This window comes from Enhydra lutris, unplaced genomic scaffold (genome assembly GCF_002288905.1).
Source record: "Enhydra lutris kenyoni isolate GAN:26980312 unplaced genomic scaffold, ASM228890v2 scaffoldscaffold57, whole genome shotgun sequence".
In the NCBI taxonomy this organism is placed as follows: domain Eukaryota; kingdom Metazoa; phylum Chordata; class Mammalia; order Carnivora; family Mustelidae; genus Enhydra; species Enhydra lutris.
In genome coordinates, this window is record NW_019154141.1 from 4,530,328 (window position 1) to 4,549,207 (window position 18,880).

The window sequence follows — 18,880 nt, forward strand, 5'->3', positions numbered from 1 at the left end:
AAGAGGAAGTGATGATTACTTGTTTGCTGATTGCTGGGAAGAATAAGATAAGAACAAAAAAGATGGTTTTGGTAACAGGGAAGACGGTAAGGGCTTTGGTAGTATGGAAGTCAGTGGTGTCCTTGACAGTAGCCATTTCAGTGGTGTGGTAAAGGTTAGAGTTAGTTCTGTGAGGTTTAAGGTGAGAATTCGAATTGAGGATACTTTTCTTACGATTGAAAGTTAGCGAGGTGGTGGTGGTGGTAGTGGGGCAGGAGGGTGAAGGAAATAGGAGGTTTCTCTCGAACATGGAGAAAGGACAAAAGTCAGGCTTCTAATAAGGTTGTGATATCAGACTGTAGTCAGAGAAAGTTCAACTAAAAGTTTTAGATCTTACATAATTGGAGAGAGAACAAGATGTCAGATTTGGACATGTGTTCAGTTTGATGAAATTGAGTAAATAAAGGTGAGGAAATGGGAGAAATAGAGGAAATTAGGGGTTAGAATGTAGGACACATTATCAGTGAGTATGTTTATAGTACTTCAGGTGATGAAAGAGAATTAGATGGAGAAGATGCTTATATCTGTGATGCTAAAACTTTGAGGTATTTAATGAGTAGTCTGTAGAGTTGGATGGTGGGATAAAGATGAGAAGGCTATGTGCAGTGTAGGTATTACTGGCTTTATTTTGTATATCTTTAAGTCCACCATGCAGAATAAATATACCTCTAACATCGCTTGCTTTCATTGGCTGATTTTAAATGATTTATTTTTCAAAGGTTAAAAATATCAAATTCCGTAGAAGGTAGATTGGTGCTCACTGAATACCGTGATTGTGATATACAATATTTTAGCCCTAATATTTAGTTTGGTTTAGTCCATTGTATCAGGGGAAGAGAGGGTTTAGATTGGTTCATCTTACGAAATAAGTCATTCATCTAAACAGTTGAGTTGCTAAGGTCCCAGGATAACCAGGCTGTGGTTCATTATTATTTTATGCATTATTCTATTCCACTCTTAAATTTTTAGTGTTTACTCAATTTTTTAAATTTAACATAAGTCAGAGAAGTCCTTCTTTGTGGCTCTCCTCATACTGAAACCAATTTTCATCTCTTCATTATTTTTCATTTTTTAAAAATCGAATCACCTATAAAAATAACCTGTCCTTTTTCCTATTCTCATTGATTAATTTTATCTGTGTTTGGTCTCATGGAATAAATCATATAGCATGGGGGCACCTGGATGGCTTAGTCGGTTACACATCTGCCTTCAGGTCAGGTTATGATCCCAGGGTCCTGGGATGGAACCCCGCTTGGGCTTGGGCTCCAAGTTCAGCATATATATTCTCCCTCTCCCCCTCCTCCCCACTCTTGCTCTCTCTCAACCTCTCTCTGTCAAATAAATAAATAAAATCTTTTAAAAAATCATATACTATGTCTTTTATGTCTCGTTTCCTTTACCTAATATATGTTTGTAGGGTTTAAACTTACTGTGGTTGTATAGTACTTTATTCAGTTTCATTGTTTTAAACTATTCTCTTACAGGATTATTTCACTACTTATGTGTTCACCTGTTGGTAGGCATTTGGATTCTTCCTAGTTAATGGCTATTCTTTTTTTTTTTTTAAAGATTTTATTTCTTTATCTGACAGACAGAGATCACAAGTAGGCAGAGAGGCAGGCAGAGAGAGAGAGAAAGCAGGCTCCCTGCTGAGCAGAGAGCCCAATGTGGGGCTCGATCCCAGGACCCTGGGATCATGACCTGAGCCGACGGCAGAGGCTTTAACCCACCGAGCCACCCAGGCGCCCCAGTTAATGGCTATTCTTGACAGGTCACTAGCTAAGAATTTTCTTGTATATGTGTTTTGGTGGACCTATGTATGTATCTTCCTTTCATTTATACTTAGTGGAGAATTTTCTGGGTCATAAGGTATGCATGTGTTCAGTTTTAAGAATATTGCCAAAGTATATGAGAGTTCTGTTTGTCCTACCTCACTACCAGATGTGTGCTTCTTTAAAATTTATATGCCTCGGGAAGATTTTCATTCTTTTAAGGAATATCCCATAATTTTCTGTCTTTATTTTGTTTTGGCAAATAGATTATAGTATATTTACTCAGCAGCCACCAGAGGAAGAAATGGATTCAAAATCTTTTGATGAAATGGAGCAGAGCTTACTTATTCTTTCTGAAACCAAGGCTTCTCTTGTGAGCACCATGAGCCTTTGGAAACAACAGGTGTATACAATAGCAAAGTTTCATTTGCTTACCTTGAAAAGGGAAAGTAAATCAGTAAGATCAGTGTAAGTATGATCATTTTCCTGACTGATGAGTTGTTTTTTAAGGCTACAAATTCAATTTGTCATCTTAATTTTTTAAAATGTAGACGTATGTAAATCTATGTAGTTTTGTAAGATTAAGACTATAACTTCACAATGTCAGAGAAAAGAATTACGCATTTAGGGATTTCTTTGAATACCACTAGAGCTTTCACTCTTTTTTTAAACTAGCATTTTTTGTCTCATCTAAATGAGGGACTGTCATAATATTCTTTAATTGTGTAATTTTTGAATTATTGCCACTAAATTTTATTTTGCGATTATATTTTACGCAATTGTTTTGTATGTATTACTATTATGTATAACCGCTTTTGTAAACAGCAGGAAGAGTAAGTTTTATCTCTGTGTATTGGTTAAAGAAATGGAAATATAAAGAAGGCTTTATAGCTTGTAGAACTGGGATCAAAATGATATCTTTTCAACTTTGCTTTACCTCTTTCAGGTTCCATGGGTGCTAGACTTTCATTTTTTGGGACATAACATTAATTATTTTCATAACACACTCCGATCTTGTTTGATCCAAAACAGCAGTAGAAAAAAATTTAATAAGCGAGAATATTGTTATGTGCTTGAGATATGCTGAAATCATTTTTTTTGCCCTAGGTTAGTCAGTATCAAAGAAATGTCAGTCAACTGTCTTATATATTCCAGTCTCAGCATTACTAAAAGAAAAATATTTACTTAAATCAGCATGTTTCAGTTTATTGAACATTACTCTCCTAAAATATTCCCTGAAAAACAATAAAAGTCTTAGTTCAGACTGTGATAACAAAATAACATAGACTCGGTTGCTTGAACAACGAAATTTATTTTATCATGGTTTTAGAGAGTGGAAATCAGATTAGGGTACAGAATTGGTCCTAAGAGCACTCTTTCTGGCTTGCAGAGATGGGCCATTATCTTGCTGTGTGCTCATATGCCTTTCTTTGTTGATGCACAGGAGACAGAGAGCAAGCTTTCTGATGTCTCTTAGAAGGGCACTATTCCTATCTTAAGGGCCCAATGCCCATGACCTCATCGAATCCTGATTACCTCCCAAGAGCCTTATTCCTAATACTATCACACTGGGGATTAGGGCTTCAGAGTATGAATTTGGGGGGAGGATGACACAAATATTTAATTCCTAACAAAAAAAATATTCCAAATATGCATTTGACCATCTGTGCATTTAGGAAATACTGTATCCTGTATTTCCTGTCTTAAAGATTTGTTTATTAGCATATGAAAACACATGAGAGGTTCTATGGTAAAGAAATTGCTTCAATTTTGTTAAATCCAGAGTTTCCAAATACTGTTTAATCATGAATTTTTTAACGTAAAACACCTATTAACTGATAGGATTTAATGCAGTATGCTTTTGGAAATGCTGATTCAGGTATACTTACAGCAATTTATAAGAATTATTTTTTAAAAATTAGAGGGTTTCTGAAAATTATAAAATGCTAAACTGATAATCTAAGCTCTCTCTGCCCACTTGCTATGATACCTGTTATATAAAATGTAGCAAATATTTTGTAGGACAAGACAGAAGGGCATTTTGAATAGGTAATCGAATTATGTACTTGACAAATAACAAATAATGATCCTTATAACTGACCATAGTATGTTTTGCTTTGCCTCTCTCTAGAGGAACAATGGAAATTAGTATGGTATGGATGACATTTCAAAGATATCATTCAAAGTTTCACTATATTTAAAAACAAAAGAAAGGCTCCCTGTATTTTTGTTTCCTTCTCTGTATCTTATATATTTTTGTAGTATATCTTTTCTATAGGAGAGTAAGTAGTTAAGACATAGGGCAGAAAATAAAAGTTCCCTCAGGACAGTGGATGTGTAAATGTGGCATAATGTCTGGTTCTTAAAAAGCCATAAGTACAAGTTTATATACCCATAAAAGTTTCAGGATGACTTGATCTTAGTTTCATAAGTTTTAATTTTGTCATTGAGTACTGGCTTTCTGTCCAGTTGTGTCATGAGATCATTTTGGAGAATAGAAATTCTATTCCCGAACACTATTTTTTTCAGGTTTTTCTTTTCTCACTCTCTCTGTCTCTCTCTCTCTCTTTTTTAACATGTATACTTTTAACTGTTATTTGAAGGAGGATTTTTAAAAATAGATTTACGTACTAATGTACCCTGTGCTGTTTTATTTTTTTCCTTTCAGGTTGCTTCTGCTTTTAATTTTTTTTTGCAGTTCAGATTTTTATGTTTTTGGTGCACCGCTCTTTTAAAAATGCTGTGGTTCCCATCAAACTTGTTCCAGACTTATATTTCCTAAAAACTGGAGATAAACCTCATAAATACAAAACAAGTCTGCTTCTTCAAAATTCTACTGGTGAGAGTGTGTGAAGGTCTGTGAATGTGTGTTGGTTGGGGCATGGGGTCTGGGATATAGGTTAGAGGTTGGGATTTAAGAAATAGATCCAAGGTAAAGTCATGGTTTGTGTATACAAATTTAAGTTTTAAAAAACTATTTACTGATGCTGAGTAATATTACAGAAATGAAATTTTGGTTAAGTGTAGATTATAATTTTTAAAAGTATTGTACTGTTTATGATGTTAAGATTCCGTTTTTTTAATGGTAGCAACATATTCTGAGTTGTGTGTTTCATATTAAAGTTTATTATAAGCAAAATAAACTTCGGAAGTTGAAACACCTTTAGAAAGAGTTACAGTATATAATATTTATGCAGTTATATATCTCAGTAGAAATGTTTAAATAATTTTTCAAGGACTGTAAAAAATAAGAATTAAGAAAAACTCAGATATTAATATAATCAAATATATTAAATTGGTAATGAATATTTTTGATTTTGCTGTTGCTTATTTTAATTATGTAGTTGTCAAATATGAAAAAAAATTAAGAACCATGGTCTTGAGCAAGGCTCAGAACAAGTAAAAAAAAAAAAAAAACTGACATCGGTTTCTGCTTTTCAAAAATAATAAAACCTAATACAGAATTTTGAATAGTTGTTCCTACAAAATCTCTCATCTGCATAGATATAGTCCTAAGGTTCTTGAAGAGTAAATCAAAGTTAGCTAACTCTGGCAGATTTACAGAAGAACAGAGGCAATTTTATTTGCTTGTCTTGCTGAAATAGGTTAGAAAATTGCATTTAATATAATCATTTATATAACTCACAAAATCTTCAGAGTTTAGTATTTTCCAACACTTACACATATTCTAGTATCTTTCCTTTATGATTCACTATTAACTGAAGAGTTTTGACCAGTGTTAGATAATAATCATAGTTAGGGATGATTATAAATTACTCTTAAAATCATTCACTTTTAAAATGTGACTCTTAGTTTATTATATAATCTTTATTCTTTTGGAGAAAGAATATATTTCATGATAGAAAACTACTCTTGAATAGAAAATTGATGCTTTATAATGTATTTCTTTGATTAGAATTTTTGTTTTGATTTTAATACACTTTTCATGTTGTTAAAATACAGTGCTACATAAAGCTTTATACTTTTATAGGGGCATTTTTTGTGTGTTTGGGAAATTGTATATGTATCTGAAATCATTTTGGTTTGAGTTCACTCTCACTGATCTGCAGAAATACTAATATTTTCAAAGTTTTGTCCCTTTTGTTATTTTTTAGTATTTCTAGAATTGCTTACTTATGTACCCTATATCTTCCTAGGCCTTTTTGGTCCTAAATAAAGCCGTGTTTCCTTTGGAAATTACTGGCCTCTGTATGTCTATATTGGATTGTATCTGATCCTCCTTGGAAAGCTTTTTGTATCAAGGGTGATATAGTTCCTTCAGTTACAATGTAGCTCTCTTCTGTGGCAAACTAGAGAAAAGAGGTCATTTGAGGTACTAGATAAGGAGTAAATGTAGGATCTAAAAAGCTCCAGCGAGAGCCCTAAAAGCACCATTCCCTCTGACACTCAGGTTTGCTACGGAGTCTGGTCTACCTGCCATACTATTTTTAATTACGGATAGTGGTTTCCTTTGCTTGGTTTTGATTTCTCTCAAAGTCACATTTGTTCTTTCTGGCTTTTGTGAAGATGGAAGGGGAGCAGTTTCCATTCATCAGACTTATTGGTATAGACTTAAACCTAAGACAGGATCCATCATCTTTCTATTGGCTCCAGGCAATTTAAGGAATGTAGATGGAGACCTGATTATGTGGTTTAATATTTTAAGGCAGTTGAGGCAATTGACATTGATAAAATTTGTCTGTTCCAAGCACACAGAAACCCTCTAAGGAGTGATGTTACCTGACTTCACATCCTGCCTGTTTCTACCTTTCCGAGCCTAGCAGGTTCTCTTATTCCATAAAGTTGTCAGATTTTTTATTCTCACAATTTAGTTAAATTTCCTGTGAGTATTATAGGTAAACTTTCAGTGTAACAATCGTAGCAGCAGCAGGAGCCAGCATTTGTACAATTACTGTGCCAGGTTCTGTTTTTAAAGCCTGTATGTATTGACTTGGATTTGAATCCAGGCTGACTGCCTCCACTGCCAGTGTTCTCACTGATGTCTTGTCTAACAAAGATAATCTTTTTTAAACAAAGTTCTTCCCAATGTTATTAAAAGTCTGGGTCTGTTTCTTATTTAAACTGATTCTTTATTATTTGCTTATTTTCTCATACCAGACTCTGATATCAGTGACCTTACGAGCTTTTTCACAAGCCAGAACATAATGGTGACAATGTTTAATGACAGTGACTATGTGTCTGCTGCTCCCCATAGTGCAGCTTTAAATGTGATGTATTCTGAAAAGGTAAGAGTAACAAATGTGAGTGAATACCTATTGGAAAGTTAATAGAACATTAAGATATTTTCTCTAAAGTTAATCGTTTGCTGAATTGACCTCATTAGTTGGAAATTAGAATTTGCTTTTGGACTTTTCTAGCGTTTATAATGTATTTTATGACTTGGTGGATGACCAAAATAAAAAACTGTAAGAAATTTAATTTAATCTTTGTGTTCTATTTTTGCTTAAAATACCAAAATATTTATAGACTCCACACCAGGTTATGTTTCTCCATCTGTCTTTATCTATTGAATATTATTTCTATAATTTGTTCAATCAATTTTTAGTTAGTGAAGATTCCCTTAGTCTGGGAGAAAAGCTTAGTACATAGTAGCAATGTATTTATATATGGTATGTAATAACACTCTCTCTCTCTCTTTTTTTTTTTTTTTTAAATCATAGGACTATGTTTTTACAGCTGTTTTCAACAGTACTATGGTTTGTTCTTTACCTGTATTGATGAATATTATCAGTAATTATTATCTTTATCATTTAAATGTGACTGAAAGCATCCAGGTCTGGAATACCCCATTCTTTCAAGTAAGCAAACTTTAAAAAGTATGTGTGTAAAAAAAAGAAAAAAGTGTGTATGTACACATGTGTATAATAAAAGCTAAGACCTAATACAAAGGAAATCTGTAGATGTTTTTAGTCTTACTAAAACTTGAGTTGAGGATGCTTTACATCTGAGTTTAGGAGTGCCCAGTATTAGTTTGCTTCAGGATCAAGGAAGTTCTCTCTTGGTACTGATATTTTTATAAAGCATAAGTATTTTTTGTATTAATCATACAAGAAAAATTAAGATAATTTAAAAATATTATTTATATAAGATCTCTTACTGGGGTATTGAAAGAAACTTGAGAAGTTGCTCATACAGTCATTCTTCCTCTAGATAGGACTATTGGATTATAAATGTGAAAATAAGTCTTCAGAAAAATTATCAACATTTTTCTCTCACCCTTATGTTTTATTTTTCACATATGAAAAATAAATGGACAAATATTTTTCTGTAATAGCATTTTTTACTTTCTATTGCTGTACTTTTTTTTAACAGTTTTTTTGAGATCTACTTCATACGCTATTAACTCGTTTCAATCGAATGGTTTTTATTATGTTCATAGAGTTCTGCATCCATCACTATATCAGTTCTAGATTTCATTATCTCTCCCACCTTCCAGAAGACCCTTGCACCTGTTGAGGGCAGCGGTAATACAATGCACTTGGTTCTGGGTAGTTTGTATTTGGGGCACCAGCTGTTTACTTTAGTTTTCTGGAAGTTTCCTTCTGTACTTGAGTCTTTGGGGCAGCTAGGGACCGTTGAGGTCTGTGGGAGTTATAGCGCCCCCCTGCCAAGGAGAAGAAACTCCTGTTCCCATAGGAGGCTGAGCTTGTTCCAAAGTACAGCTTTTTCAAAAGGGAATAGGGCCCCGAGATCCAAATGGCTCACAGTCCCAGCAACCAATGAATGTATCAATCTGACATGGTCCTGTTCATTGCATAGGACTACTGGTGGACATGTTACCTGCTTTTTCATGTACATTATTATTTTTAATTAAATGGTAAAGCTTAATTTAAATGTCCTATTATTCTATGTTGTAGATAAGAAAAGGAAATATGATGATCTGCTCAGGATTGTTTAGCTACTTATTAAGTGGCAGAGCTGGTCCTGTAACTCACTGCCTGTTAACTCTGCCATCTGTTTTTTCATACAGACTGTATGCCTAGAATAGATATCCTAATGTGTTTCTTCAGAGGTTTTGATAGTCTTTTATTGAGAAAGTACTAAGATGATATAAAGTGATTCTCAGTTTCATTTCTTACTCTGTGATTTCTTTCAGGAAATTACAGATATAGTTTTTAAAATTGAGCTGTATTTTCAAGCAGCTCTTCTGGGAATCATTGTTACTGCAATGCCGCCTTACTTTGCCATGGAAAATGCAGAGAATCATAAGGTAATGATTGAGTTAAAATTACAGGTAAAGTTTATACAAAACAATTACCTGCTTTGCATGAGTGCAAGACATATTTTAGGAGTAAGTAAATAGAGAATAAACATATTTAATATAGTAATAACAATAACTATCATTTATTACTTGAGTCCCTGTCACATGCTTCAAAAGTTACATCCTTTAATCTTTACAACACTGTGATGTAAGTTTTATGTTACCGACTTTATTTATAGGTCAGGAAGTGGGGATGGGAGTGGTCATATCATGTGCCGATGTTGTCTCATCCTGTTTAAGTAGTGGATCCTTATGTTCTTAATAGGTACACTAACCTTTCTCTCTCCCTTAACCCTTAATGGAATGTGTTGAATGTACAAGATACTTAATTTTTGCGAAATGAAAAGGCAGGTAGATAATGATTGTGACCATCAGAGCCCAGGACAAATAGCTGTGTGTACAGAGTTGTTCAGTATCCTTCACTTTCTTTTCTGCTCCTTTCTCTTCTGTCCTCAGGCACATGATGCTCTTGCAAGGTCTCTTGACTATTCAAAGCCTTCCACTCTCCTACCCTGCCGACGTTGTCCCTCTCTTACTCCTCTAATCAAAATTCTCATTCTCTGTATGTCTTCTTAGTTCAGTGTAAGCAGATAGTCTAAATTAATTTACCTATGTGACAAATCATGAAGTCTCAGAGCAGACAATTATATATTTTAATAATTTTCTCTAGTGGAAAGTGATACATGAGTCTCAGGAGGTATTTTAAAAATATATTCATTTTTTCTGTTATAAATATATATATTCATTGTTCTAATTTAGAAAATGTAAGAAAGGGGCGCCTGGGTGGCTTAGTCAGTTAAGCATCTGCCTTCAGCTCAGGTTATGATCTCAGGGTCCTGGAATCAAGCCCCGGGTAGCACTCCCTGCTGAGCAGGGAGTCTGCTTCTCCCTCTGCCTCTGCCCCTCCCCACCCCCACTCGTGCACTTGCTCTCTCTCAAATAAATAAATAAAATTTTCAAAAAAAATGTAGGAAAGCATAAGAAAATTAAGAAATACCCATAACACCCACAACTCACAGTAAAACTTACTAGACAATTGCATTTTTCTCTTTTGTTTCAACTTAAATGCTTTTAATTCAAATTTTTATTTAGAGATAATTGTAGATTCATATTAGGTATTAAGAAACAATACAGTGAAATCCTCTGTATCCTACTCACTTCACCTCAATAATAGCTTATAAAATTGTGGTATAATAGTAAAATCCCAGGATATTGACATTGATACAGTCAGGATAGAGTGGCTTCACCACAGAGATTCCTTCTATTGCCCTTTTCAAGTCCACCCCCCCACCCCCCCTCCCTGACCTCTGGCAACCACTAATCTATTCTCTATTTCTATAATTTTGATATTTCAAGAGTATATATATGGAATCATAACGTATTTTTGGGAGGGGTTAGATTTTTTTCACTTAGGATAATTCCCTGGAGATTCATTCAGTTTGTTTATATGTATCAGTAGTCTATTGTTTTTTATTGTTGCATAGTAGTCCATGGTGTGGATCTGGATTGTTTCCAGTTTTTGACTATTATGAATAAAGCTGCTGTGAACATTTGTGTAGAGGTTTTTGTGTGAATGTAAGTTTTCACTTCTCTGTGATAAATGCCCAAGAGTACAATTGCTGTGTCATATGGTGATTCCGTGTTTAGTTTTGTAAGAAGTTTGTCAAACAGTTTTCCAGGGTGGATATTCTGTTTTACGTTCCCACCAGCATTGTATGAATGACAAAAGCGTGGATGAGCCAGAATAACTCTATTTGACTTGGCTTATGTTTTCATACTTATATTGTTTATATTTTTGTTCTTATAATTCATTGAACATAAAAGTTGTACATTTTTTTTTATCACTTCTCTTCTTAACTAATCTTTATATTCCATACATCTGTTATCTCTATGGCTAGCTCCTTCATATAATATATTTAATTATTAGGAGTATGTTTTTAAAGATGCCAAAAATCAACTGAGTAAAATTGTTAGGTATTTGGATTTATAAAATATTTTTTGAAATTTCAAATTATGAGAAGATGAGAGAGGAAAACTCAGATCATTTAAGTTTACTGTTTGTATACATGAAAATGCTAATTACTTATAGTAATAACAACTTACATTTTTGTACTACAAAGGAGGATATGAAGGGCTAAAATGAATTATCAGTACAGAGTTTCTCTCTTTAGCTGAAAACCTTATGTAAATCCCGAAGACACTTGGCAGTTTATAGTTTTTCATGAAAGCTTAATTTTTTAAAAATGAGAATGTCTTTTCTGTTTAAACATATCTTTCATCTACTTCCACAGAGTTGTGAAAGTGACATTGTTTTGGCTACTTATTGTTTGCACAGCTGTAATCCCCATGACATCTTTTGCTTCATTTTAGTTTTGTGTTTCTTAACTCTACTGTATTCTGATTCTGAAAAATTTTGTCAAAATTGTTACATCTCACGACTGAGCCAAATTAAAGACTATATGGAATTTATATTTAATTGTAGGAGGGTTTTTATTACCTAGAGACCTGGAATGTGACCTGTCTTGTTTTGTTAATGTAAAATTAAGAGTTCCACAATAATTTGCTAATTTTTTGTGTGTAAAATGTTTACAGTTATAATCAGTTTTCCTTCCTCCCTCTTTTTTGTTTTGTAGATCAAAGCTTATACCCAGCTTAAACTTTCAGGACTTTTGCCATCTGCATATTGGATTGGACAAGCTATTGTTGATATCCCCTTATTTTTTCTTGTTCTTATTTTGATGCTAGGAAGTTTATTTGCGTTTCATTATGGATTATATTTTTATGCTATAAAATTCCTTTCTGTGGTAAGTTAATATTACTTGTACTTATGTTATTTATAAATGAAATGTTATTTAAAAAAACTATTTATAAACATGACAAGTGGTTTGTCAAGTAATTTGGATATTAATTTTTTTAATAGAAAGTAGAGCCAGTATCTATTTTAATCATTGTATATGATACTTATAATGCAACTTATATTACTATAAGTGATTTTTAAAAAAAACAGCAACTAGCCATCATTATAAAATAATTCCTTGAGACTGAGGTGGTCTTTCTGCAGACTACAATACTTGTGTATAGTCAGGAATAATTAAGCAGTCCTTCCTTAAAATGTCTTCCTTGTCCCTATGCCTGAAAATAATTTCAAAAGAAGCTCTTTTATTCCATAATTTAAAATATTGCTGAAAATACTAAGGAAGAGTATGGCTTACATTCATGTTCATGTGTATATCACCCTTCATGTGAATAATTTGTATTAGGGAAAAGGGAAAATAGAACTAGGTGAGGTTGAGATTTCTGAAAGTAATTTTATCATTTTGCCAGAGATAATACTGACTTTACATATGAATTTCTGGTTTATAAATTAATAATTTTTTTCTTAAATATTTGCCAAATGTATTGAATGCTGTATATTGAAATAGTAGCTAATAGTTGATTAAGAAGGGTAAAACAGCTAGTATACTTGTTCTTATAACATGGGTAGAGATAGCATTTTGGTTGGCATAAAAAAGAACTTGAAATAGTGTTCAGTGTAGATTATTTATTCAGGATTGTGTTGACAGGTAGTTAGAAGTATGAGTTTTACTGTGCATGGTAATTTCTCAAGTAACTACAATTTCAGTTTTGGAGTGATTGCTTGAGACATAAAATTTGAAAAATAATCATTCCTTAATATTTTGATACAACTGGTGTTTTATGTCATATGTATTGTTAGCTATTCATACTTTTACATAAAAGTGCACATTTCTGTTTTACAGGTTTTTTGCCTTATTGGTTATGTTCCATCAGTCATTCTGTTTACCTATGTTATCTCCTTCACTTTTAAAAAAATTTTGAATACCAAAGAGTTTTGGTCATTTATCTATTCTGTGGTAAGTCATGTTTTGTATTATTTCACCCAAGCTTTTCATAGTAGCTTACTTGTATGTCATGAGCTCTTGCAGGCTTATGTTCAAAATGTTATTGTGTCTTTTCTGAGTACAGAACTAGCTAGCTGACAGCATCTCTGTGTCTAATGCATCACCCATTCCACTAAGGGGTGGTACTGAAGGCATGTAAGAATTACATGGCAAGGATACCGGGGGCAAACAGCGGGGCCTGGCCCCTCCTGGCTAAGTATCACCTCTGGTTCAGTGTTTCATTAGAGGATTGAAAACATAGTAAATACCAAGGCACAGACTTAGAAGTGGGTTTGTATAAAATTGCTAAACACTTTTTCACTTGTTTTCTCATTTTTTCTCTTTAGACAGCATTGGCTTGCATTGCAATCACCGAAATAACATTCTTTATGGGATACACAGTTACGGCTGTTCTTCATTATACCTTTTCCATAGTCATTCCAATCTATCCACTTCTAGGTTGTCTGATTTGTTTCATAAAGGTAGGTCTTTTATATGCTTTAGTATTTGTAAAGCATAAATACTGCCTAATCTTTGAGATCTTAGTTCTTATACTGAATATAGTTAAAAAAAAAAAAAAGAGCTTAGCTGCTCTTTACTTGATTTGAATATTATTAAGCAGCAGTTTAAGATTACTGTGAAATCTTTTCAAGCATGTCTTTAAGCCGTAAAATCTCAGAGGAGTTCGTCCATTAACTAACTGTTCTTTGATTCCCAAAAGGATGCACATAAATTCCAAGTATGATCTGACTTTGGTCAGTGTTTGTTTTGGGGGAGGTTTTCAGGGATGAAATAATGTATTGTACTACAGAGGGATGAGAGAAAATAAAGTGTAAGAGACTTTTTTTCAAAGAAAAAATAAAACAATATATAAAAACTATATATAAAAGTTTTATATAAAAAATATATAAAACATTAGTTTAATTAAGCCTGGATAACTGAAAAAATTTGCATGGGATTAGAAAAAAATTAAATAATGAATTAGTGATTTAGAATGATGCTGACTTAATTGTATGCACTGGCCCTCCCTTCCCCCCCCCCGCTTTCTTTTTTGCTTCAGTTTAATATGTTTAATTTATACATCCCCAGATAGAAATATTTTGGTGTGGGGAAGATTTTAATCTAAGCAGAAATAGCTATTGATACTAATAGCTAACTTATGTATAGAGAATACATCTTTGCTGAACAAAATGCATTTTAATCGAAGTATTCCTGCACATCGCAGCTCTAAGAAAACTACTACTCGCAACACTTCTGACACCAAATGTGTACGGGTTTTTCACTCACATACAGCAGTTCTGACACCTAACTACCTGGAGTTAATGCAGACTCAGGGCTACGTTCTGGGTTGTGAAGCATGCAGTCCCACAAGACTGCCCCCTTCATTTCAGATGCCGGATCCAAGTAGTGGGTCTGCAGCTAACCCGTGTTTGTTGTGTCTCAGGTGGCTACAAATCCACGGTACCTGTGACCTCTTGACATGGTCACTAATTTGTTATAATGGCTTACAGAATTTAGGGAAACACTTTATGTACTTTTACAAGTTTATTATATTGGATATGCAAGTAAGTAGATTCAGAGATAGGGAAGACAAAGTCCAGAAGAGTCCCAAGTACTGGAGCTTTTGACCCTGTGGAGTTTTGAGCATGCCACCCTCCCAGCATGTGGATGTGTTCACCGTCCTGGAAACTCTCCAAACCCTGTGCTTAACACAGAGGATTTTATGGAGGTTTCCTTACTGAGGCATAATGAGATAATCAGTCCCTCTCCCCTTTTGATCAGTGGATGGGGCTGGTAGTTCCCACCTTCTAATCACTTGGTTGGTTCCCTTGTCAAACAGCACCTTCCTCCAAGAGTCACCTCTGTAGAATGAACTGTTTCGGTTGATTGGGGCTTATTTTAAATAACAAAAGATCCTCCTTTCACCTCTGTCCCTGTGTCCTGGGGACTAGGTCAAAGACCAAATACCATTATATCATCTTATCACAGCAGCATGTCAATTTAAAAAAATTTTTGTCTTAGATTTCTTGGAAGAATATTCGAAAAAATGAAGACACCTATAATCCATGGGATAGGCTTTTGGTGGCTGTTGTATCGGTAAGAAATAACAAAAATTTTGGCCTTAGCATGCTACCTTCAGAGCAGTTTGGTTGTATGATTTTTACTCTCTTTTTAGTTTTTACCGTGTTGCATAAGAATGAAGGTGCCTCAAAAAGTCAAGTGGGTTAGTTAGTGCCATCCAGTATGCATTTTGGTGGTAATGCCTTTATTGACTATGTCCATTTTAAATATATTTGGCTCTCTTATGTTATTCTATTTAATTGTAATCCTGGCTTCCTCAGAAGCACAAATGACTTTTCCTGTGATTATATTTTATGAAGCTGACAACCGATGAATTTTATGGAGGTAGAAAAATATGTGAAGGATTATTTTACTAAAAATCTACATTGGTTTGCATTAACAATCTTAACACATATGACATGTAAAGAAAGTAATGATTATTTTGGTGTGATGGTAAGGAACCTGATGTATGTGGTCTTTGTTCTATTGATATGGGGGAAAAAAGATTGAGTCATGAGCTCTTATGTGTTCTTCTTGTAGCCTTACCTGCAGTGCGTGCTCTGGGTTTTCCTCTTACAGTACTATGAGAAAAAATATGGAGGCAGGTCAATAAGAAAGGACCCTTTTTTCAGGTCAGTTAATTTTTTTTTAAAAGTTTTAATTTTTTTTTAGTATACTTACATAGTATATAATCTACTTTTAGGTAATTTCCTTCACTCTCAAAAAAACCCCTTAGAGTCATCAGTGCCCCCCACCTTGTGCATGTGCCCAGCCCTGTATAACCACTAATTTACTAATCTGGTTGCTACAGATCTGCCAATTCTAAACATATATATGAATGGAATTATATAATATATAGTCTTTTTGTGTCTGGCTGCTTTTACTTACCATAATGTTTCGAAGGTTCATGATGTAGCAATACTTCATTACTTTTTTCTTTTCTTACTAATATTACACTGCAGATAAGTCATATGGTAACACTTGACTTATCTGTTCATTAGTTGTTGGACATTTGAGTTGTTTCTATTTTTGGCCATTATGTATAATGCTGCTGTGAACATATTTATTATCCACTGAGGACTTAGCATCTGGCTCTCCTTCTTTCTCCTGCAGTCATCTTGGGGGAGAATCAGCGTCCACTGAGATAACCTTTTTAACACCCTATCCCTCAGTGTCTGATTTTCTCTGCACTCATGTGTTGATTTGGGTCAGAGCCAGGCCATCACTGCTCTTCACTTCATCTGTGTCCCATGCTACCAGTCACATATCATGTTTCCAGCTTTCTTATTTTATTAGTCTTATTGGACTTTTCTCCTGTGGTTTCTACCCCTGAGTTTGTTCTTCAGATGTATCTACTAATCACTGTTTTCACCTTTTCTCTGTTCAGCTTCACTCATGTGATTCATCACTTTCACCCCTTTCAGCACCCTGTATTCAACTTTGGTATTTCTTTCACTTGTCTGCTAAAAATCATAATTTTTGGTAAGTCTAATTACAGGGTAGAGAAAATCAACCTAACAGTGCAGTTTGCTAATACAATGGATTTATCCTGTATAAATTCAGCTTTGTGTTAACACTTGTTACCCCATTTTCTTCCTGTCTCTTTTCGATAGTTATCCCAAGCCTTCTTTGTGTTCCTCAACTTCTCCAGGTCACCTCCCCTCATTTTCTACTTCTCAGTAGAAGATCTTGCCATCTCTGAAAACAGAAGCACTTAATTAGAAATCTTTACACACTTATCCACCTCTTTCATCATTTATGCCTTTTCCTAGTTCCAGAGGGAGAGGCACCCCACCTGTTACCCATGTCTTCATTTATTCTGTCTACTTAAGGACGTTGCTCTGTTACTTTTATTTTCTCTTTCTGTATCTTTCCCTTTTGGATCTAAATAGGATATTTTTCTCTGGGGAGGGAGTTAACCTTTCTTACATAAAACAAACTAATAGAAATCAGAACTCCTAAATCTCATTTAAATTTGAATCCCTCTAGCTCTTGTCCTGTATGTCTTTTCTTTCATAGCAAGAAGCTTCTACTTCCAGTTCCTCACCTCCCGTTCACTCCTTAACTCCCTGCAATCTGGTTTCTGCACTTGCTTCTCTGCTGATGCTATTTTCAGTAAGGTGACTAATGATTTCCTGTCGCTCATCAAGTAGGCTCTGCTTACTCATCTCAACTGCTACTTTCCTATGATTTACTTCTTCCTCCTTATTTATACTTTTCTCTTGTTCCTTTTTTGTCCATAATGTCAACTCCTGTTTTATCCCTTTACCTCTCTTATACTTCAAAATTTCCTTTTGAAGCACTTTTTTTTTTCTCTGCCTACTTTTCTAGTGTTCCTGTGAGTTCTGAGTTCAGCCCTCTATATCCACTTGGCCCAGGACAATGTCATGTATACCCACACAGTAAATTCTTTGAGGGTTGGCTAAATGCTTTTTTAAATCTTTTTATGTTTGTATGAAATAGTACATGACACATACCAGTCATATATGATGTTGAAAAATGAATGAATTTTGATAACATCATCCAAATGGATTCATAAGTGAAAAATAGCTCTGTAATTCCACCTTTCAGAAAGAAGATCACAGATCTCAGATTGGTGTATTTTTTTGGTCTTTTCCCCATGAAGTGCTGAATTTCTTACCCTATTAATTATTTGAAAATCCATTATCTTTAATGTATAGGACTCTTTCAACAAAGTCCAAAAATAGGAAGTATCCAGAACCACCAAGCAATGAGGATGAAGATGAAGATGTCAAAGCTGAAAGACTAAAGGTCAAAGAGCTAATGAGTTGCCAGTGTTGTGAGGAGGTAATTTAGTCTTTATCATAAGTCTTATTGAATGTGCAGTCATCATGTACAGGAATTAATCTGAAAAATACTTTTCATATGAATTAAAAAGTCTTTTCTTTGAAAAAATGTATTTGTCTATTTTTGAATAAGACATTATTTCAGTCATAAATGGATCTTTATTTACATAATATTTCTTATTAGTGAATATAGTTCTTATGATATATGGACATGAATTGTGGGCAGCCTGTCATTTCATGATAGGTATATCTGATTTATTATTCTCTTTTTAAATCCTATTTCCCTTATTAGAAGCCAGCCATTATGGTCAGCAATTTGCATAAAGAATATGATGACAAGAAAGATTTTCTTCTTACAAGAAAAGTAAAGAAAGTGGCAACTAAATATGTCTCTTTTTGTGTGAAAAAAGGCTGGTATTTGTTTTTTCTTAAATAATTTTTCCAGAAGAGTAATTTCCATTTTTAATTGGATTTACATATGATGATTTTTCTTCCAACTTTTTTAGGAGAGATCTTGGGGCTCCTGGGTCCAAATGGTGCAGGCAAAAGCACAATTATCAATACTCTGGTTGGTGATATTGAGCCAACTTCAGGCCAGGTATGACATATAAGGGTGTGGAAGATTCTGACTATGATTTACATTTTTAGTTAAAATAAATTTCTTAACAGCCGATTAGGATTTTATGTTCATAGTATTCATTTTTTAGTATAGCTTAATCATATTATCTTTTTGGTTATCTTTGAAAATAATGGACACAATAAAATTTACACACATGCAGATGCACACATAGACAATGTTTTTGCTTTTATAATTATTACATTCATGGGTGATTTGTCTACCTACTTAATGGAAGACAATCTCTCTTTTTTTTAAATTTTGTTAGTTAACATACAGTGCATATTAGTTTCTGGAGTAGAATTCAGTGATTCATCACATACATATAACTCCTGGAGCTCATCACAAGTGCTCTCTTTAATATCCATCCCCTGTCTAGCCCATCCCCCACCGGCTTCCTTCCA

The 18,880-nt window shown here is 34.0% G+C and overlaps 1 protein-coding gene across 1 annotated transcript in view; it reads left to right on the top strand.

Annotated features, from left to right (window-relative positions):
* The window catches only part of LOC111158165 (ATP binding cassette subfamily A member 5), a 71,244-nt gene that overhangs the window by 41,515 nt on the left and 10,849 nt on the right, over positions 1 to 18,880 (top strand). The window contains 14 exon segments of the mRNA XM_022520062.1: positions 2,078 to 2,279; positions 4,480 to 4,498; positions 4,500 to 4,650; positions 6,930 to 7,057; positions 7,493 to 7,630; positions 8,929 to 9,042; positions 11,727 to 11,897; positions 12,852 to 12,965; positions 13,340 to 13,474; positions 15,015 to 15,089; positions 15,594 to 15,685; positions 17,735 to 17,861; positions 18,153 to 18,270; positions 18,367 to 18,458. Coding sequence (XP_022375770.1) covers positions 2,078 to 2,279; positions 4,480 to 4,498; positions 4,500 to 4,650; positions 6,930 to 7,057; positions 7,493 to 7,630; positions 8,929 to 9,042; positions 11,727 to 11,897; positions 12,852 to 12,965; positions 13,340 to 13,474; positions 15,015 to 15,089; positions 15,594 to 15,685; positions 17,735 to 17,861; positions 18,153 to 18,270; positions 18,367 to 18,458 — 1,676 coding nt within the window.